Source organism: Cavia porcellus, unplaced genomic scaffold (genome assembly GCF_034190915.1).
Source record: "Cavia porcellus strain 051 isolate PalLab524CR breed Dunkin Hartley unplaced genomic scaffold, mCavPor4.1 scaffold_1, whole genome shotgun sequence".
Classification (NCBI taxonomy): Eukaryota; Metazoa; Chordata; class Mammalia; order Rodentia; family Caviidae; genus Cavia; species Cavia porcellus.
The window spans coordinates 42657781-42681992 of record NW_026947484.1 but is presented as its reverse complement, the minus strand read 5'-3'; the positions used below and the strand labels follow the sequence as shown (position 1 = coordinate 42681992).

Here is a 24212-nt window from a genome sequence, read left to right as displayed (position 1 = left end):
ATCTTCAATAAATTGTGCTGAAAATTTTGGGTACACTTTAAATTTTGTACATTTTTTTTTCTGTGCCAGCATTATTTTTTCTTTGGGAATATGTTGAACAGAAAGGTCAAATTTTTAAAATATCCTATTATGCAATAAAGATCTCTTAAGTAACAGTTAAGAAAGGCTCACAAATCTTAGGAAAGAAACAAATCTCTTTGCTCCAAGAGTTCTTTATAACCAAACACTAAACAGTGAGCTATAAATAGATGCTGTACTATGAAAATTAAGTAGGTACTCCCAGAAAGGATAATTTACTTTTAACTGAAGAGGTCTGAGTGGCCTTCACAGAGGACGTTTTTTAAAAGTACACATCAGTTCAGATAGGAACAGAAATAGTTATATAGTGTAAAGGGATTTTTTAAAAATAGTTCAAAGCAGAAAAGACACTTTAAAATAATTGTCTTTAATGGATTAATGAATTTATAGGAAGAATAGGGAAAAAGTGGTTTTGCTTAGTGTACATAGATTCAGAAATGACAGTTGCTAATCATTGGTGTAAATCTGGATGCATCTTAAGACCAAAATGCTAATGTTAAATGAAATAGATCAGACACATAAGCTTAAATATCTCATGGTTTCTTTTTGAGAAACCTAAATTTTAAAGGAAAAATAAAAAAATAGATACTAAGAAATAAGGAGGTAGATCTTTTGCAAAAGGGAAGAGAACCAAAAGAAGAGGGAAAGGGGAAAGAGAGGTTGGGAGGAGTTATAAAAGGAATTAACATGAGTTAATCATGTGTATCGACTCCCCATAAATAATAAAATGATAATGTGCTAACTCAAATTTAAAAATTAAAAATAATGAAAAAAGTAGCTTTTCATATCAGAAGTGTGACTTGGGATTTCATAGCTCATAAATGTGATCAGGTGAGTCTAGGTGCAGCATGCAGAATGATTTGAGAAAGGAAAGCTGTAGTCCTCTCTAGCTCAATTCATACTATGACCACCCAAAGTGAATGATCAATATTTATTGAGTCAATAGCTGATCATGTCTAGAGGATTGAAAAAGAAAGGTTATTTTGGGAGAAAAAGAATTATGAGTCAAAAGCACTGTTTTCATTGAACTGGGGGCGGGGAACAGTGAAGAGTGGATGATGACATGAATTCTGAGTTTGGATGATTGGGAGAATGAAGGTGATTGTCCTTTGAAAAGCTACAACATCTGAAAAGCAAACTGATTGGAGGTGGCAGGTCAGTGATGGAGTAGTGTGGTGAACTCACTGATTGATTTCAATCACAAAGCCCTACTGGGAAAATGCTCATCAGTTAAGTGTCAAGGTCAGGAAGCTGAGAGGGGTGGTCGAAGTGCAGGCAGAGAGGTGGGGGAGTCACGCACAGATCCATCAAACTGGGAAGAAAAAAAAAAACAGAAACAAAAAAGACAAGCTAATTTTATTTTTGCTGGCAACGTGTGAAATGTGTGGAAAGAGAGTGTGTAATGCAGGAAAAACAAGAGTCTATAAATGACTTTGAAAAAATTGGCAAAAAATCAGAATACTAATATAGATTATTGTAAGTGATCAAGAAGGAAATAAGAAAAAGTGTGAGAGTGCAATCACTAGCAAACATTGTGATGAAAATGACATGAAGAAGTGTGATCGTCTGCAACATATTACAGTGTTATTGCTGATTTTGGCAGTACGGTCTTTTTTGCCTTTAAATAGAGATTGATCAGTTGTCTAGACCTGGAAGATACATGGTATTGTAATAATAGATCAGATTCCACCAGAATTACATCAATACAGGATTGCACAGTTAAATTTGTCCAACGAAAAATGAAATAGAACTCAACCAAGGAGAGCTGGGAAGATGGCAGATTGGTAAGTAGTGAGGTAAAGAGCCTCCCTGAGAGAAACAGATCTGATACTAGAATTTAACATTATGGAGAAGACCAGACAAAGGAGAGGGTTTCTCACAACCCAGGAAGAAACTAAGGAAAAAGAAAGAGGAAAAAAAAGAGAGAGAAAAATGTGGACAAAAGGCTGGAGCCAGATGCATTCTCACTGGAACTGGTCCCACCGCGCACTAGGTGCTGCTGGAGTCAGAGGACTCACTGTTGAGGTGAAGTCGAGGGTTGGTGAGCCTGAGGACCACAGCAGGGGGACATGTTGCAACAGAGAACAGAGCTGGCATGGGGTGCGTGTTCAGAAATCGGTCCTCCCGTGGGAGAGGCAGATCAGCTGGATGACATTTTGGGATCCAGCAGATGCTCCTGAACCTGGAAAGTAGCGACTTCAGTTGTCTGCTCCTGGCACAGAGCAGATTGGTGGGATCTGCTTGGACTGGGTCCTGCCTCTAATAGCCAGGGACAAAGTTGTCCCTGAAGCTGTCCTAAATGAGTTCCATCTGCATGGCACACACTAACGGTGGTTGACTGGCTCGGAGGGGAGGGTCTAGCCTGCACCACCCCTACGTGTACCTCATTGGTCAACAGCAGACTGGAGAAGGCAGAAATCCCTAGCCAGCACACTTTAGAGTAGTAACAACCAATACAGAAAGGGCCTGAAACCTTTACTATGCACTTTTCTGGAAGAAATCAGAAACATGACAAGAGAAAGAAACAAAAGAAAGTCTCCAACCCAAATAATATCAGTCCAGGAAAGATAAACACAGAAGAGACTGAGGACAGAATACCTGAAGTATTAGAAGCAGCATCAGCTGATGAAAAGAAATATCTTTATGACATTATAGAAGAACTCAGAACTAAAATGCTAATACAAGCAAAGAAAGATATAAGAAGATTAATAAAAGAAATGGCAAGGGTCTGGGGATTTAGCTCAGCAGCATAAGTGCCTGCCTTGCAAGCAGGCAGTCGTGAGTTCAATCCCTGGTACTGATAAAAAGGAAAAAGAAAAAAAAAAAAAAAAAAAAAAAAAAAGAAATGGTAAGCACCTCTCAAGAAGACACAGATGGAAGAATGGAGGATCACAGAAAAAGGAGGAAAACCTTCGACAAAGAATATTAAAAAAAAATCTACAAAACATGAAACAGATTTAGAGATTACCAAGAAATTAAAAACTCCATTGAAAGCAAAACTTCTTGAAAGAAACTAAAGATAACTATCAAATCTTGAAAACAGGTTTGCAATGTGTGATCGTGAAAGGAAAGATCTCTTAAAAATAACAAGGAACCAGGAAGTAACAATACAAAGTCTAGAAGATAACAAGAAGATCTATAACTTAAGAATAAAAAATGTGAATGAAGAAGCAGGGATAGACACAAATGAAATACAAAGGCTATTCACAGAAATAATTAAGGAAAACTTCCCAAGCACAGGAAAAGGAAATGATACTCAGATATATAAGGTATACAGAAGTCAGCCAGCTATAACCAAAACAGATCTAAAGCCAGACATATAATAATCGAGATCCCATAAATTCAACACAAGAACAAATTATTAAAAGCTGTCAGAGAAAAGAAACAAATCACCTATAAAGGAAAACCCATCAGAATTGTGACAGACTTCTTGGCACAAACCATCAAATGTCCTGAAAGAAAATAACCTCCAACTCAGATTGAGGTACCCTGAAAAACTATCTCTCAAATTTAATGGAGAAACAAAATGCTTTCACGACAAAGAGAAACTGGGGCAGTTCGTAACTACCAATCCACCCTACCCAAAAAAAGAAAAAAAAAAAATGAAGGACATTCTAGAGAGCAAAAAAAAGACCATTGTTTCAGAACAGAGTAGACTCACTGAATGGGGCAGACAGTGGGATGAAGGGGAAAAGTAGACAACCAATGGCAGAAAAATAGCATAGCAGAGATGGGACACAGAAGGTTGACTATAATCATTAACATAGATGACCTTGATACACTAACCATAAGAAACACAGGCAGAATAGATCAGGACATAAGGTCCATCGAGATTCTTTGTGTAGGAAATATAGTCAACCTGAAAGAGGATTTATATACTAGAAGTGAAAACTGAGGAAATAATGCTCTATGTGACAGGGAACCAGAGAAAAATAGGGGTAGTTCACCCAATAGTTTCAGGCAGGTTGAAAAGACATGACAATTTTGTGCAATGGAGAACTACTCAGCAAATAAAGAAGGAAAACCTTAAGGCTTTTGTAAGTAAAGGAATACAACTTAAGATCAAACTCAGGGGTAAAAATGTTCAGAACCACCTGGATAAATAGAGAATTACATCCCTAATCTAAAAATAAAGGAGTTAATGGGGTATAAAATGTACAATGCACACTGTGAAAGTGAAAGGGGAGGAATTGTCTAAAAAGGGAAGAGAACATTGTTAATATTGTATAGTGATTTAAAACCCACATTGTTCTCATCATTCTGTTTAGTCTGGTTATATTCTGTTCCAGTCTGTCTACTTGTACTAGATTTGAGGGCACAGACAGCTTTCCAAAAATAGCAGGATATACTATGATAACCATCTCTAATCTCCTATTAACTTAATCTGAAACCCTGTATTACTGACAGCATGTTATTATGACTGATCTTATTTGAATCTGGTTTGTTAGATCACAGTCTTGTCTTGACTGATTTTATTCGAATCTGTTATGTTTGATAGTATCAAGTCTGAGAGTATAGGCAACTACTCCGAAGATGGTAAGATTCACTAGGATACTATTACCTGCTTTTGAAGTGCTTTAAAGTCTCCAAAGCTTTGCTTTTATTGATTTTGTTCTGTACTACTACATTCAATTTTATTGTACCTGATGATACGGGCAATTCTGTTGAAGATGACAAGAGACATCATAGTAACCATTGTAGATCACCTTGCATTGTGGTTTTAAATGATATACTTTGTCCATCCTTTTGTTTTGAATGACCCCATTATGTTTTCATTTTTATTTGGTTTTATTTTTTTCAAAATAAATAAATAAATCAGCCCAAAACATTCAAATTATTACAAAATAATAACCTATACATGAAGGACTTTAAATCTAGCAAAAATAGTGTAAAATATTTAAAATCAGAGATATATAGGCACATAGCAGGAAAGATTTATTGAATTTTTAAATATAGCATCATTAATTATGTTATTTAGTAGAGTTTCAGTAGACTATTAAAAATTAGTATATAGAAAATATAAATTAAGGGAGTTTCAAAAATCGCAGCTTGCTAGGGGATTGGGCAGAGAATCGGTGGAGAAATCATATTAGATGCTAGAATATGATAACATGGAGAGGGTCAGATGAATGGATAATGATTCTTATTAACCAAGGTGGTAACCTAATGGAAAAATAAACCTGAGAAAAGGAACAAAAAGCACAGATTGAGAGCTAAAGCCCACTGTACTCTCTGAGCCCCATTCCACGCTGTACTAGGTGCGGTCAGAGGATTTAAGGTTGTGCTGAAACCACAGCTGCAAATGATGGGAGTTGGAAATCCCACACCCTTAATGTGGCACATTGACCAGTGGATCCAAGACGAAAAGCTCTGTTGGCTTTTGGTGACTGCTGGAAATTGAGACCTGGGACCCCACGAAGCAGCAAGGCTGGCTGCATTGGAGGAGACTGCGAGAAGGTCTAAAGCGCCAAAGCTAGACACCATGCAGTTTTCTTACCAATCTGTGCTGTGCTGGGAACACAGTAAAGACAAGCAGTGCAATGTGCAGTGGACCCAAGAGGAAGATCTGCACTGAGTCTCAGTGAGTACTCGGGATTGGGTTCTGCGGCTGCTGTCGCTGGCTGGAGGACGTCTTGAAATTGGGCAGAGCCCATTACCATGGCTGCATCAGAGACACAGAGAGGTCTGGTGGAGGACATCTTGGAATTGGGCAGACCTGGTGCCAAGGTGACATTAGATAGTCGCTTCTGGTACAAAGAGGTGTGGTAGAGGACAGCTGGGATTTGGGCAGATCCCTGTGCTGCAGTGACATTAGTCAGCTACTTCTGACACAGAGAGAACTGACAGGATATGCTGGGGTTGAACCATGCCTCTGGTTGTGGCCCAATAAGCAGATACAAAATAGTCCCAACACTGTGACATCCACAAGGTACAGCCTAATTTGCAAATGGACTGGCACAGAGGCTGGAGTCTAGCCTGCACCATCCCTGCATCCCTACCTACATCAGATAACAGCAAATTCGGGAGGGCAGCAAAAACTCAAGTCAGCACGCTTTGGAAAGGCCCTAAGCAATACTAGTCTGAAAGAAACCAGAAACATGACAAGAGATAGAAATTTTTTTAAAAATCTCCAACTGCCAAACATGAGAAAATAAGCCCAGGAGGAGTAACACAGAAGAGAACCAGCACAGTAACCATCTAATACCAGCCACAGCATCAGTCAAAATAAAGAAATACCTTCATGACCTCATAGACAAATTTAAAACTGTACTTCTGATCCAAGCAAGGCAAGATATAAAGAGATTAATTAAAGAAATGATAAGCCCCTCCCAAGAGAACACAGATGAAAGAACGGAGGAAATCAGAAAAGAAAGAGAAGCTTCTGAATAAGAATTTAAACATAAGCTAGAATACATGAAACCGATCCAAAGAAATTACCAGGAAACTAAAAACTCCATTGAACACTGGCAAAATGCCTTGACAGAAACTAAAGTTAGACTTTTGAAACTTGAAGAGAGATTTATGATATATGATTGTGAAAGAAAAGACCTTAAAAATGAGGAACTGGAAAGAAACAATTCAAAGGCTAAAAGATGACAAAAGGATACATAACTTAAGAATACAACATGTGAGCAAGGAAGCAGGAGCAACCAAAAATGAACTACAAAGAATATTCACAGATATATTAAAGGAAAACTTCCCAAGTATATGAAAAAGTAATGATATGCAGATAAATGAGGCATACAGAACTCCAGGTACCTACAACCAAAACAGATCTATAGCCAGACATATAATAATCAAGATTCCAGAAATCCACCAAAGAATGGAATACTAAAAGCAGCCAGGGAAAAGAAGCAGATAACCTACAATAGGAAAATTATCAAAATAGCAACAGACTTATCAACACAAACTCTCAAATTGAGAAGGGCCTTGGGAGAAATATTCTAAGCTGTGAAAGAAAATAATTTGCAACCAAGACTGATATACCCAGAAAAACTGTCTCTCAAAATTAATGGAGAAATAAGATGTTTCCAAGACAAGGAGGAACTGTGGGAGTTCATGGCCACCAACGCAACCCTACAGAGAGTGCTAAAGGACATTCCAGAGAGAGAGAGGAAGGGATACCAGGATTCCAGCAACAGTGACAGAGAGGCCTCAATGAACAGGGCAGACAGCGAAATGAGGAAGAAAGGTGGACAAATTATAGCAGTAAAGTGGAGTAGCAGACATGAGGCAGAGATGGTAAACTATAACCTTTAGTATAGATAGCTTTGATACACTATATAAAAAAGGCAGAGGTCATTGTTAATAGTGTATCAGGATTTAAAAGTCACAGTAGTCTTATCACTCTGTTTAGCTTGAATTTAATTTGTTCTGGTCTGTCCACTCATATAAGATTTGAGGACACAGACCTCTGACCCAAAAATAGCAGGTTATACCATGATGACTATCCGTAATTTCCTATTAACTTAAACTGAAACCCTGTATTACTTACATTGTCTTACTATGACTGATCTTATTTGAATCCAATTCATTGGACCTTGGTTTTGCCTTGGCTGATTTTATTTGAATTTGGTATGCTTGATAGTATCAACCCTAAAAGTAGAGGCAACTACTCTGAAGATGACAAGATGTAAAAAGTATCCATACCGGTTTCAATTATTAACAGCTCTCAAGTCCTACAATGTTTTTAAAGTTGTGTTTTTATAAAAATAGCTATGCAATACTATGCTTACCTATATTAAGCCTGATGATGTGGACAAGTCTATTGAAAATAACAAGAGAAGGAATAGTAACTACGGTAGGTCACTAATATTGTGGTCTTATGTGTCTTTTTCAATTGCATGTTTTTCTAGAAATTTGTTTTGCTGTCTTGTTATGATTTGTTTTTCCCTATAATACAGAGAGGATAGATACACATGTAGAAATTCACACATGGGAAGATTTTTTAAACTATTTATGCGAACAGATTACATAATGCAAGATGCAATGAACAGATATTGTGAAGAAGAGACACTAAAAAACCCATTGCTAATTCTGTGGCAATACTATTATTCACTGTTCAGAGTGATATTAGTCTAGTCTCTTAAATTCAGTTTCAGCATATGTAAAGATAAGGACAGCTACTATGAAGAGAATGAGAGGCACTATGGTAGTGATTATTGTCTTCCCCAATGTCAGATCTTGAAGACCTAAAAAGCCTTCATCATCCTGTAATGATTTGATTAGTTTTGTAATATGCAGTATGTATTTAATGTGCATGAAGACGGGGACAACTATTTGATAAGAAACTAGAGACAATTAGATAAACAGTGAAGATCTCCAGTGGACTTGCTTTGAAATCTGTATTTCTTTAAATTGTTTCTTTTTGAACTGTTTTGTTCTGTTTTGATATGTTTAATCTTACCCTCTTTAATATAAAAACAAGTGTGTAGGACTGATAACCATATTACTAAGTTTTTGTTTGATCATTGAGCAGAACTGTTGGCAGTGTTACTATTTGAATGTCACTTTACACATTTAATTTTGTAACCCGAGCAACTATTTCTAAGATGACAATATGTAACTTATCAACTGATTTATTACCTTTTATTTTACTGTAATTCTGTATTATTTCTACCCTTTTTTCTCCATGTACTTTTTGTTTGTTTCTCTTTAAATAAAAGAAAAAAGAAAATATAAATTAAACAGTAATTTGTCAATGGAAAGAGAAGATTTAATGGAGTATAATTAACTCTATGCTGAATAAAGAAACTTTTATCATTTAATATTATAAGTGATACTGTTCATCTATTTATATATTTAAGAATCACTGTAACTGTATGACTTCTTCTAGAATATCCATTCTATATTTTAAAAACTTTGAAAAAGAATAGTAGTTATTTTGTTTTAGAATTATGAAAGATAATTACATATAACTATTATGGATAACTATATATAAAATATTTAATTATGTTATTTCCTTATATATACATGTTTATATATGTATACTTTTATTTATTTGTCATTTATATTTCTTTTTTAAAAACTTTATTTCTTGTAGGTAAGATTAAAATTTCACCTGATTATGAAATTTTACCTTAAATCCTTTCCAAAAATAAAAGTAATCCAGACAAACTATTAATAAATAAATACATATTTTTCCTTTCTTGTTATTTACACAAATTATTATTGCTTATTTATAAGACAGTAAAGACATTTTTCATTATGTTTTTATAATCTCTGATTATATTTCATGTATTTAGCACCTATTTATTGAGTTCATATTAATTGCCAACCAAGTGGTAAATTCTACAAGATAAATATATGTTAACGAAGTCCCTATTTACAGAATATTTAATTGATAAAGATATTAATTTAAATGGTATCTTCCTATGCTAAATCCTGTTCAGTGAATATAATACTCTAAAGAGGAAAGCAAATAGACAGTCCTACCCTACAGGTATTTCTTGGCAAAGTGAAGAACCTAGAAGAAAATAAATTCTTTGCCTCAGTATGCATGAGAATGAAGCTATTAAAAAGAAACAGATACATGTCTAAACTCCAGGAGGTGAGGGTCTACTTCCCTGTGAAGGGGAAGGGATTTATAATCCAAGATCTAGATATAGCTGGTTAAGTAGAGAGATAAAGAGTCTGTAGAAAAAGAACTCTGCATGTGTTTAGGCAGTAAGAGAATGAACTAAGGCCAGAGACACAAGGAGAATGGGCTACATGGAATTTGGAAGACATGCTATTATGTGTGCTTATGCGTGAGAACAATAGCAATTGACCTGTGTGATTCAGCAGCAAGACAGCACAATTAAATTTCTTATTTTAAAAATTTGAAGTAACTGATAACTTTATAAAGTGACATATTAATTAGGCTGGTTGTGGTGATTACTTCACAATATATAACTTTATTAAAATATCAAACTATCTTTTTTTTTTTTTTTTTTTTAATCGGTACCAGGGATTGAACTCACGACTGCCTGCTTGCAAGGCAGGCGCTTACACCGATGAGCTAAATCCCCAGTCCCCAAACTGTCTATCTTAAATACATACTTTTAAAAAAAATCTGTCTATTATATTTTATAAAAGCTGAGAAAAATCCTAGTTAAGTACAAACCATTCCACTTACTTATATCCCTAAACTACATTGAATACGGGAAGTTTTCAGCTGAATATACAGTTAAAAATAGATTAAAAGTAATAGCTGAATTTGAACGTGTTTAGAGGTCAATATAAGGGTCTAGTAGAGACAGGAACTGAATAAGTACAAAGACATTACTAAATCTAATGTACGTGATACTAAGGAAGGAAGATGGCTGCACAGGAAGAGTTTAAAGTTCAGTTTAGGATATGCTGAGTGTTAAGTATCTGTGAAGCATTAAATGCACACAGAATTATCTGAAACTTAAGGGAGAATCCTGGAATAAGAATGTATACTTGGGAAAAAGCAGGAAAATAGGACTTTTAGAAATTTCTCAAGGAGGATAATGCATCACCCAGGGACGTGTAATAATGGGGATAATCAGACCAGATGGATTACAATCTTAGGGAATAGGTAAGTGATAGACAAGTGGCAGGAAGAGAATAAATAAATAAATACATAAAGCCCCGAATCTGAATGATCTGTGGAGACACAGAGCTAGGAAAGGTGGGATGTAGCCATTATTTGAAAATTGTCTCAGTCGACTGGGTACATAATATAAACTTCTGCTTCAGTGCCTCCAAGAACATTTTTACTGCATTTTAAGGAATTTGTGTGTATGAACTCTAGCATAAGAGGGTATGTTTTAAGAATGTTCTAAAACACTCAGACTTTATCTGTATTTGTACAGTACAGAAAAAGTCTAAGTCTTGCTGAAAGCTTATCATTCCTGTGATTTTACAGGGAGTCCATGTGAATATGTTTCCTATTTTTTAAAAAGTGAAAAAGAAAAGTAGCTACAATGAGTGAGCTGATGAGTACATTAGTTAGCTTGACTGTGGGAGTCACTTCATAATGTGAGTAATAAAACCAAAGACTATGGTATTCCTCTGTGGACAGTGCTAAAACCGTGACTGATTTCAATCTGAATCTTGATAGTGACCACAGAGGATTTTGGTTTGTAAAGCCATGTGGCCTAAAGTAGAGATTCCCTGGACACACAGGGAAAGCTCTATGTTTAGGCAAGTGTTTTGCATACGGAAAGCAGTGTTTTTATGAATTAAGTCACTAAATATTCCAGTTCTTCTCTCTAGCATATGGAACTATTGCAATTTATAGGACTGGACTACTGTTACCCAAGTTATGTGGAAAAAAAAAAAATCATTGTTTCATACAGATTATCTCAGATGTTAGCTGAGAAAAAGCAGTGTTTTGCTGAAAATTGTTTCAAAACTCAAGTCATTGAGGCCTTTTGTGCCATTATTACAGTAAGTTACTTATGAGAGGAAATGTTTCAAGTAAGCACATATTAATGGCAAAGAGGCAGAGATCCTGGGGGCATAATTTGACTCGAGCAGGAGGGTTTTCTTTTTATATTTGTTTATTTATTCCTTTTTTACTGTTTGAACAATTTCAGTTCAATGCTTTATACCCTACTGGCCCATCAGTTTATAAAACATTTTGGGACACTTTTGTGACATGCCTCCATCTATAACTTTATCTGGCAGACATAACCTTGAACTCCTGACCAACAACAAACAGAATCAAAAGAACAATAAGAATATAGAAACATACTTCGTGCATACATTTTTAACCTGTCACCTGCCACCGCTCTGCATAAGCAAAATATTTATCCATATAAATTTAATTATATATCATTAGATTTATTTCATTAATTTTGTGCTCTAAACAGTATTTCATTTATTGACTATCCTTTAGCATTCTCTTTCATAAATGTTTCATGATGAAGTCTGCAAAGATCACAGTGTTTGTTGAATAAACTCAATTATTAAGTGTACTGTTCTGATCTTTGCATAATAATTTGCATAACTACCACCAGAAATAGATTTTTTTTCTCCTAGGAACATAGTTTGCAAAGGAAATGTTATGAATTTTCATGATACTCTGTTAGTTTTTACCTCTAGGCATATTAGTATTATTTTTAAAGGAATGTTTCTTTTTAAATTTAGATTATGTTCTTTTTAAAAAGAATCTGCCATATTCTGTATTAGTGGGATTTCTTAAAATACAGTGCTATGATTTATTGATTCATGTTACTGGCAATTAGTTGTTTTCTAATGAGCTTCTCCACATTTTCAGGGTGAAACAAAGATCCTAAAACTAAAGAATCTTCGACCTCAGGACTATGCTAATTATAGCTGCATTGCGTCAGTGAGGAATGTATGCAATATTCCTGATAAGATGATGTCATTTAGACTTTCCAATAAAACAGGTATGAAACTATCTCTGTAAGTTATATGTCATTTTCTTTAATTTTTAAAAGGATTCCTTTATCTTATAGACAAGATGATTCCTATAGTTTATGCAGGCTTAAGTGCCTGTCTTTTTTCGGAGAAGTCTGAAATATTTACAACGTATATAATAAAATTTAACTACAATTTACTCCTGTAACGTGTTTGTCAGTATAACATACACAAATGATAGTCCCTTCAAACATTATAATGTTGTATTCATGTGTATCACAAGTAAATCTGTACTGTGATTAAAGAAATTCTTGAGGACTATTAGATTCTTCACATTCTAGGTTTGTGTCTAAGTTGCTAAAAGTGTTTTATGGTTCCAGAGCTATTTAAGAATCGTTCTTTTACTGAATTTCAAGTCAAGAAAGGTAATTGGTAGGTTTGGGTTGGTGCTTTTAGGAAAGTATCTTTGTTAAAAAATGTTAAAAACTATTTGGGGTTGGGATTTAGCTCAGTGGCCCAGCACCTGCCTGGGAAGCATAAGTTACTGAGTTCAGTTCCCAGCAATGCCCCCTAACAAAAGTACCAATAAAAATTTTTTAATGTTGCAAATCAAGTTAGTTTGCACGCAGTAATACAGACCTCAGATCATCTGCAATTAAGAACATAGTGCTGGGGCTGGGGATTTAGCTCAGTGGCATAAGCACCTGCCTTGCAAGCAGGCAGTCGTGAGTTCGATCCCCGGTACCGATAAAAAGGAAAAAGACAAAAAAAAAAAAAAAAAAAAAAAAAAAAAGAACATAGTGCTAAGTGAACAAACAAACTGAGAACCCTTAACAAAAGTGTCTTCTGTGTGATTGGAAATAAAGAAAATTTTCATAATAAATTGATATTTCAACAAAAATTCCAGTTTTCTGAGAAAATAATACATTTTTTAAAATTCACTCATTTATTTATTTATTTATTGGTACCAAGGATCGAATGCAGGATTGCGCACTTGCAAGGCAGGTGCTTATGCCCCTGAGCTAAATCCCCAACCCTACATTTTTACTTTGAAATGACTATATCATAATAAAGATTTAGTCTGTGTGGGCTTAGATCACAGTTCTACCCCTACTAGCTCCTGGATCTTTTTAGCAAGTCATTGTCCTCCCATTTGCCTTATTTTTTGTTGAACTCACAAATTGTAGGAGGTGACAAATGCCAAGCAGATGGAGCATACTTTTGAGTTTTTAATCTTTTTGAGACAGAATTTCACTATGTGGTCCAAAATGGCCTTGAACTCACTGTGTAGCCCAGGCTGGCCTTGAACTCCTGGTGGTCCTCCTGCCTCAATCTCCTAAATGCTGGGATTACAGGCGTGTGCCGCGGCAGCCAGCTAGATGGAACATATTTTATTACTTCTTTCAACAAAGATTTAACCAGCAACATCATCCAGCTTGTTTGTTGAAAAGAATAAATGTTGGGCTTTATTGGAAAGTTAAAAAACAAAGAAACAAATGTGCTCGCATGTGTTCTGTTGAGTTTCTAAAAATTGGAAATGTTAAATCGTTTTCCACTTATTCATTTATTCCTCAGAAAATTCTTGGGCTTTTAATATGAGTCAGAAATAATTGTTATTAAAAAAAATATATAGACTAAGCTGTAAATTGCCTTAAGCTGCACAAAGTACCAGATGAAACTCATCAGAAGGAACTACGAGAACCATGTGGGAAAGAAAAGTAAACTTCATTGCTGAGAGCAAGAAAGATTTAACAGAAACTGTGTTGCAGAAAAGAATGAAAATATACAGTTTTAGTGGACATAACACTCATACATCTTAATCATTGCATGCCATTTTTTAAAAAGGAAAGAGGAAACTGAGAAATAAAAATAAGACATTACCAAATAAGAATTAGTTGTAATTATCTTGTCCTTGGCATGAAATGTATTCTGAATTTTTATGTTTAATTTTGTTTTATTTACCTTAGTGTACTTTTTGAGATCTGGAGAGAAAAGTTAAAAATAAAATAGGGCTGGTTCTATGCAAGGAGTAAAGCCATCACAGGAGAATGAGAAAAGCAGAAACGTGGAAATATTGTTTATGTTGCGACCTTGTGCTTTAGCAATGCTGTATTAATTTTAAAAGATTTTCATATATATTGTCTCAGTTTTTCTTTATAACTACAAGGTGACTTTTTAGTGTGCTTTTTTTCCTGTCTGACACATAACAAAATAGTCTGTGGTGTATAAAATATTCTTACTGGGTTGTGAAGAGAAGGAACTAATTCAAAACAGATAAAAATTGTTTAAGGGCTGCTGCAAAAATTCTATAAACATAAATATTAATTATGTTTAACATTTTTATGCTGCAAAATGTAAGGCGTTATTATTTCCCCAAATCTCTTAGTCTAATAAGGGTAGAGCCAAGGTTGACCTCATGTTTGAAAAGTTATTTTAAATAGAAGAGTGATCAACTCTTGAGCTTTTAAAAAGCTGGAGAAAAATGAGCTAAAAAGCTAAGCCAGTGTCTCTTATTTGGAGTAAATAAGAACTCCTTTCTTAAAGTTGGATGGGGAAGAGTGCCATGACAGTTTCAGAATTCCTGAAATATGTTGGAAGTAGCTGGATGATTATAATTCTTAGCTGGTTTTTAACAAATGTCAGCGCAGGAAATATTCCTGACTACCGTTGGTCAAGCAGGTAAAGGACTGAGTGTGTAATTTTAGCTTTCGATTTATTTCCATTGTTTTTTTTTTTTTTTTCCTGGCTAAAGTATATTCTAGATTAAGTAAAAAAGAGAAAAAATATTATTCTTCTTTATAGATTATCTCACAAAAATTTTACATTGATATGCATCCCACACAAGGAATATAGGGTTGTGATAAATGATTTGGTTGAAAATATGAGCTAATGCCTGCCTGGTTCATTACTGAATTCAAGGAAGTACACGGTCTGCCTGATCTTTCACCTGTTCATACTAGGCTTGCATCTGCTTTTGTCCCGTCTGGCTGTGCTCAGAGTCGGAAGGGTTTGTGCATTTCAAATAGCAACCTTTGAGGTAGCTCTCAAAGTGCCCCAAAAATAAATTAAGCTTAGTGCATCTTCATGAAAACAGGTCTGTAACAATGCCAAAATAAGAACACAGAGGTTAGCTCACTGCTCTTCTAGCATGGAAAGAGGAGTGTGAGTCACTACTGCCGTCAGTGAGAAATCAGGCGCTCTGTATAAAGCTGTAAGGACCTCTAAGCGACACAGAGAAAATATCCATAGATTTAACTCACAGTTTGCAAAGTACATGGAAAAATAATATTATGAATGTTATAAATTTTGTGAATCTCTTCTGTAATCCATTATATTTATGAAACTGTCAAATGTAGAGATTATTTTCATAATTGAGGTCAAGTAATTGACTAATCCTCTTTAGTACAGATAAACTTTCATTGCAGTATCTCTGTGATCAAATAAATGTTTAAATTGCAATTAGGGTAGAGACCTGATTTACACAACGCCCCAGTTGCCTAACATGTTAAGACTGAAACAGTGACTGCTATGAGTAATAGTTTCTAAGTTTGCAGTAGAAAATTTACTTTTGGGGTTGTTTCTTGTGTCCATCTCATGCCTATTGAATTAGGCTTTCTGATGAATGGACCAGGAGTATGTATATTTTAAACAAGTTTAGATAATTGAAATAAAATGTCTTATCAGACTTTAATATGCTTCATGACCCCATTTTATTTTGTGATAGGAACTTTCTAGAAATACTCAGAAAACAATGTCTAGGAGTCATTTTAAAACTCATCAAAATATGACCAAAGTAAATGTTAGGATATTTAAAAAAAAAAAAAAAAGATTGACCAACAGTGTGTTTTCCATTCATAATTTTATGCCAGCTGTGAAAAATGTCCAATGATTTGTGGGCCACATTAATTGATGGACATGCTTTGAAATGATACCCTGTCCCAGAAGTGTGTCATGATATGGTATTATTTTTATGTCTCAAACTTTGCCATGACTGCTGATTACATTTTAAAAAATGAAATAAAGTCCATGTTTATCTATTTCTTGGGATGAACACAGATCGATTGAGACAGCACTGTAACAAGACTGAGCAACTGAGGTTATCCTTCTTGCATTCAGAAGAAAAATCACATTTGCTCTTCATTAATAAAACATTACTATTATTTATTTCTCATATCACATTAAAATAAACCTGCTCACATTGTGAGTTTATAATCTAAACAAATATATGGGTACTTTGAAGTGGTAACAGAGAGTAAATTATTTTAAATTTCTCAGATTATGTGCATTTTCAACAAAGAGGGCACATAAGAATTATGATAAAATGAATTTCATTTATTTTAATATATTTCAAGTACTTATATGTTGATGTCTCGTGATTTTTAAAGGCGAATAAGAGTTAAGGAGGTTAACCTATGCTAGGATGAAAAACATTTTGTGCCAGCTTGAGAGTTCACGATAAATTATATAAAGAAATGGAAACAGTCGGGCTAATTTTACTTAATTATATAGGTCCTTTGATTTAGTCTGTTCAACCTTAGCATTTATAAAAATTACCCAATTAGAATGTCTTCCTAAATTTACCTTATATCTAAAATGCAAGTCACCACCAAAGTATCACCAGCTAGAGAATTCATAGAAAGCTGCATCCCTCCTCTTTCATCCTTTCTCCATTTTTCTGTTTCTTCTTCTTTCTCCCCTTCTTCTCCCTCTCCCTCTTCTTTTTCCTCCCTCACATAGCTATACATCCTCTCCTCCTCCACTCTCTGTTTTTCTCTCCTCCTTTACCAAATAAATATCATAGAAGATAAAGTTAGTGTCTCTCTTGTCTAAGCCAGCCAACTATTATTGTTATAAAATTGCTATGAACTACAATATAAAAGGTTTTATATACTCTAATCTATTAACAGCAATCATAAATTTAGAAGAATGGCATCTATTTATCTTGGTATTATAAGAAATAAATAATACTTTAGTTACAATGACTTTGATAGCACTGGGTATAAAATGAGATGCATAAACAATCAGTGTTGTGTTAGGTGTTGTCTTTGGGTAGGCATTCATGTACAGAAGGAGCTAGCAGAAGGAATTTTGTTGTCACCTGCAGTTGATACTAATCTCAGCCATTTTTCTTGGTTAAATGGATTTTTAGCTCTCTGCCTTTACATGACCACCACACAATCTAGATAATTATTAGAATCATGCGTTAGAGTCTAGTTATTATTTTACTAATCATCACAGCTTACTTATAAGACTGTCTAGTGAGGTTGTAAGTTCAAGATCAAGGAGCTATCCAGGTTTCTGTTGTGGGAAGCCTTCCAGGCTTCTCGATGGGTGCCTTCTCATTCTGCTCTCATATGGCCTTCTTTGCTTTCCATATGTGAATGGAGGGAGGGAAACAGAGAGGGAGGAAAGGAGAGAGAGAGAGAGAGAGAGAGAGAGAGACCTCTATTGTACCTTCTTTTACAGGAAGGAGATCAGCCCTTTGTATCTTTGTATTAGCATGCTATTCTCTAACATCAATTAACTTAATCTACCTTTTTAAAGCTCTGTCCCCAAATAAAATCACACTGGAGCCTAGGACTTTGACATAGGAATTAGGGGAGAAAACTCAACTTAGTCCATAACACTTCAAAATTATTCATATTGTCCACAAATCTCCTTTGAAATTATGCATATTTTAGGTATATTTATATATTAAACTGTTATGGATTCTATATTTAGTATAAATAGAAAACATTCATTTTGAAAAGGATAACAGCTTATCAAGTGTATCAGCACAACTTAAACGGTTGTTTATCAATTTGCAAAATATTTTTCGTCTAAGTGCTTTGTCATTTCCTAAAGTCATCAAACCTTTATGTGCGCTGTTCTCACTAATGTGACTTCAGAAGATGAAAACATAGAAGATGAGAAAGACCAAGGAACTGGAGGCAAACTAATTGCCATTGTGGAGTTTCAACATCTGTCTTCCAGAGACAATTTCCTGGGCCACACAATGACAAAAGCCCGTGGTGGCAAGCCTGCAGCATGTGTGACTTAGCATGCTGTTCATATCATTAATAGCTCCAAAACATCTGCCATCACTGACGAGGCTTTCCAAAATACTGTTACTATAATAATAAGAAGTCTGGACATAATGAGGGTCTCTGCATTTTGTTATTTTAGCAATGGATTTTTTAGCTCCCTGGCATTGAAGTTTATTTTACGACTATGAATTCTTACGTATAATACCCCTCTATGAATTGGTCAGTATCCCATAAGATATCATAATTCAGAAGTTACAGATGGCTGAGAACACAAGAGGAAAATATTTTGTTAACCAAATGAAAGACAACATGAAGAAAATTATTACAAAGTATGCAAATTGTTGAAATGCTACTTATATCACAATCTGACATAAATACTTTGTTTTTTTTTTTTTTTTTTTTTTTTTTTTTTTTTTTTTGTCTTTTTCTTTTTTTTGTCGGTACCGGGGATCGAACTCACAACTGCCTGCTTTCAAGGCAGGCGCTTATGCTGCTGAGCTAAACCTCCAGCCCCGACATAAATACTTTGGACCATATTGAATAGTCTATACTTGAGCAAATATATAGAAACTTCATTTATTATATTTTTTGAAGTAATGTATTTATTCTTAACATGAATATTTTTAATAGTCCTAAATAAAATTTTAAGAATCATTCATAAGAAAATCTTAAACAAGCTTTAACTATTTGTTTTACATTTGTTTTGGTGAGTAGAGAGTGTGATATACTAAAATAAATTAATAGGACTTTTATAAATCTAAGTACAAGTAATTATCAATTTAAACTGCCCCTAGATTATGAATTTGTAAACTTGGTTTAGAAATTGGCTTGGTTCTATTCAAAATTTTACTTTTCTAGTGAAACTCTTGATAATTATTTCATTTTAGATATTCGCTCACTTAATAGAATTGCAGTTTATAATTTCTTCATGGTTTGTGAGCTTGTCACACTTATGGTTTAGAATATGTCCATGATCATTCACTGACAAATTTCATTGTATAGATTACTGGTTCTTATGATAGATGTACAATAATTTCTATGAATATATGTTACATGTTATGTTATTTATTAACCCAACATTCTGGAATAAATTATGTCAAAGAATTGTCTTTTAATATTAATAAATATCATATATGCCTTGGCCTCAGTGAAAATCTCAGATTAATAGCTGGTTGTGCTGTTGTCCTGATATACACAGGAAGTTACAATTGAAGCAAAAAATAGTCATCAAATAATCTCTGGAACTAATGGGTATATTTGAGATAATCTTTGCACGACCTTGATGTCAATAATTTTTGTAAAAATATCAAACTCCTCACAGTAAATGACATCATTGCATCCTGCAAATATATACTAATAAAATAAGTTAAACATAAAATTTAAAATGAAATACAAGGGTAAGTGTGAAGAGGCAGAATGCAAACCCCAGCACTGGGAGTGGAGAAAATGTGAGGAATGCATGAACTGAAATAGAGTTTTCTTTGATCTTCACTTTCTTTTCTTGTACGTGACTTTTCAGTAAATTGACTAGATAGCCTAGGACAACAAAAGAGTTTCTAACAATGGTTACACCAATGCTAAAACTGGGCATTTAACTAATATTGTAAGTTTCAACAACAAAAAGTCCCTGAGAATGAGGCGCCACACTTACAGAAAGGGTGTTTCCTCGGCTACTGCTCTCTTTCATTTTAAGACATTTATACTATCAATTTTCCTGCAGAACCCTAGTTTGTTATCACTACTGTGCACATGAAATGAGACTGTATATTTAAAATAGCCAGCAAGTAGTGGGCTCTTTATGGTGGTTGGCATTCTTCAAGCAGAGAGGCCCATTCACTTCAATTTTTAAAATTGTTTTAGTTAGCAGAAATTATCACTGACAGACTCTATTAACCTGTACTTTTCAGCAGAAATAATTTAATCATAGCTAAATTCAAAATATTTTTCAATTGAGACACAAGTAAACACCAAATGTTGTATATTCATTAAATGTAAATTATATGTCTAATATATTAGAGTATGTTTTTTGCATTTGTTTTGCTAGATTTTATGCAATTTTTTGTAATGTGCTATATTTATTTACATAATAAATACACCTAAACATATTCTTGCTGTTTTTTTCAAATCAGGCATTCCAATGAGTGTGAGATAAACATACATTCAAATAATTTATATCAGTGAGATGGGAATTGATTGTTAACTTTATCAAAGAATACTGAGAGATTTTACAATCTAAAGTACTGCCAAAATACCAAGAGCTTTTCTTTATGTAACACATAAATTTGTGTTTTCAACCCCAATATTCTGATATGGTAAACACACTGATTATCACTGTAGCTTAATGTAACTCTGTGGTCACTGTTGGGCTGGAAATATGTGTGTTCTAATTGGACATAGCTTAAAAGATTCACATTGCTTTCTTTTGAGGCTTTTAACTAAATTTGGAAAACAGTTCATGTGGAAGTCCATATTAGAAGTTTTTTATATCATTGCTACAGGGACTCCCATGATAAAGGAAGTTTGGGAGGCTCAGAAGTAATGGATGAGCAGAGCATCAGAGGTACACTGATATCAACTCTTTGATTTTAAGTCTGGAAGGCAATATTGGTTTAATGTTTTGGTAACTTTTGCCAAAGCATCAAAATGATTTTAACTGTGCCTTCAACTTCCAGGTTCTATAAAGTCCGCTCTAAAAGATTCCTCTTAATTTCTTTTCTGCACAGCAATGTGGTCTCTTTGATGCTGCTTTATTGCTATGGAAATAGGTACTGCATATCCAGTGGCAGTAACACACTGTAGTTTGTGTTTAGAGTGGCGTTTCTTGCTGCCTACGCCTTCTAGCCATTCTCCTTGAGTTGCTGTAATGTTTGAGCATTTTACTGACTGTATTATTCAATCACATGCTGTCTAGTGAATCTGCAGTAATCAGTGTTGCTTCCAGATAGATGCACTGTTCAAGAAGAATTTGTTCCATATGACCCTAACTTTTTGCTCTTTTAATGATACTAGTTGCCTTACTTTGAAAAGAATAAACATTATCAAGATACTAGGAATGGAAAAGGATTAAATATAAAAGAATTAAGATGTATTATGTACATGTACCACCTCCTTACAATGAATGTAATCATTACATGATACAAACATATACTAATAAAAGAATAGCAATTAATACCAGGAATATAATTTTTGACACACATAGATGTGAGAGGTGTATGGACCTACTCTTGAGATATCCACGTTGGGAATAATGTGAGCAAAATGGGATAGCTGAGCAAAACATTTTGCTTTTTCAAATAAAAGGCAAGAGTTTTAAAAAGACAATCAAAGTGAAGTATGATAAGGTGGCGTTCTCTTTAGCACAATTTAGCAATGCCAGTCTGTTTTAATTTCTTGAAAAGTTTGTAGACATAAAATACTGAAAGTAGGCAATTTTATAAGGTTGGACTTTCACACTATGTGAGGGATTCCATAAAAATCTTGTTAAATATTCAGTGAAAATTAAAATACATATTTCCAGAATGAAGAAAAAAAAGACACAACAGAAAATAAATGAGTACAACTATTAGAAATACAAGCAATGCAATATGGGCTCTTAATACATTTCTCTAGAATTGTATCTACTAAGGAGGGGATATACTACTCTTATTTTATTTTCTAATTCTCTTGATTAGGAATACCTAATATTCAATAGCCTGCCTATTTGAAAATTGTCTACTGATTTTAAATTTAAGCTGATAAAAACTGTCTTTTTTTTTTTTTTTTACTTTGGAATCATCAGAGAAAAGCAATCAATGTACTATTCATGAATAATTATGGCATTATAAACTGTGCAATGATAGGATATTACATTTCAAAGAACCTGAAAACTCAAGGATATGCAGCAGTCTGCATGTGAAATATGATGTGCTAAAACAAAACATTAAATATGAATGTGGGTTTAGAAAAGCAGTATTATAGAAACAGACCTAATGTTAAAGAACATGAAAAATGGGTCTAATTTCCAAGTTGCTGGAGTTTTAACAAGACAAACTAGCATATATAAACCTAAGATATTGAAAAAGAAAAAAAAATATATAGTAAAAACAAATGGTGTCATAATAGTTCACTAATTAGATTTAAAAAAAACAGAAAATGTGTTTTTTCCTTAATATTCCATTTTCTAGAACTTATTTATTTTATATGTAAACATTGATTATTATCTTAATCAAAAAATAATTGCCTAGCGAGGCATGGTGACACACACCTGTAATCCCAGCACTCGAGAGGCTGAGGGAGGAGGATCACTGTGAGTTTGAGATCAGCCTGGGCTACAAAGTGAGTTCAAGGCTTGTCTGGACTGCATAGTGAAACTTGGTCTCAAGAAGCACCTCCCAAAAATACCCTCTCTTATCATGTAGTAGTATTTTCTAGAAATTACATAAATATATTTAAATATTTGTTTGAAATTTCTAAAGAGACATCAATAGATTCTTTGAATTAGTTCTGTAATAGCAGCATTAAGTATCATTTATATTTATAGTAAAACAATTTGATATTTTAGTGAACTCTACCATAAGTCCTATAAAACTGTCACTTGTTCTAGTGGAAAACATAGCTGTTGGGCTTTGTAACTCAGTCTATTAAAATGACTCTAAAACCAAAGACACTTTGGATTCAGATCCACTATTTGGTACATTCATCTATTTATTAGTGAAATATGAATTTTAACTATATTTCACTTTATTTTTGTAGTAAAAACTCAGTATGACGTATATACTCAACAAAATTTTAAGTAAACAATAATTGATTGTAGACATAGTCTTATTGAGTCATCCCGCTCATCTATAAAAGCTGTGCATAGTTACTTGCCTGAAATGCATTCCTCATGAGTAGTAATTCCTCATTCTCCTCCTCCAGCCACTAGCATCTATCTTCTCACCACTTCATTCTAAGAATTTGACTGTTTTAGGGCTGGGGATTTAGCTCAGTGGCATAAGCGCCTGCCTTGAAAGCAGGCAGTGGTGAGTTTGATCCCCGGTACCGATAAAAAGGAAAAAGACAAACAAAAACAACAACAACAACAACAACAAAAGCTTGCTGTTCAAATGCAAAAGACGAAGTTAAAAAAAAAGAGAGAATTTGACTGTTCATCCTTGCTTTCACATATTTCCTTCTTTTTTAAAAATTTTACTTAAAGAAAGACTAAACAAAACAGAAAACAGGTAGAAAAATACATACTTTCAAAGAAAAAATAAACAGTAAGAGATCAATAGTTGATGATTACATATTGTCCTCTTACAAATAGTTGTTCAAGATACAAAAGTGAAATATACAAAGTGGGAATTCAAACAGCGAGACTGTAAATAGTTCTGTTCAACTATCCAACAAAAACTTAATAATATGGTTATCAATCCTATACACTTAAACATACATGCAGTTATCCATACTTTCATCTATGCTAAGATTAAACAAATCAAAGCAGGCTAAAATCACTCTGAACAAAGAATTGCTGGAATTCACATCATGACACTACAGATTCAGCACTGGGTACTGTAGTGTCTCTTTTTCTTCAAAGTATTATTTCAGTTCATCATGCGTTGTAAGATCAGTTCTTATAAACTGTTTATAGTTTCTATGCATGCATGAGTCTTAACATGTATCTCTATACTTTCTATATTAGAAAGGGAAACAAAACAAAGCAATACAAAACAAAACATGTTCCTATAAACACATGAAATGAAAAAGACATATAAAACCACTATCAGAGGAGTTCTACCATGGTTCCCGCGTTGTCTC

General features: G+C 34.1%; 1 protein-coding gene across 2 annotated transcripts in view; it reads left to right on the top strand.

Moving 5' to 3' along the window:
* Mdga2 (MAM domain containing glycosylphosphatidylinositol anchor 2) overlaps positions 1-24212 on the top strand; it is an 839948-nt gene that overhangs the window by 469014 nt on the left and 346722 nt on the right. For both annotated transcript variants that reach the window (XM_063247142.1, XM_063247137.1), the window contains exon 5: positions 12308-12440. In XM_063247142.1, coding sequence (XP_063103212.1) covers positions 12308-12440 — 133 coding nt within the window. The remainder of the gene's footprint in view (positions 1-12307; positions 12441-24212) is intronic.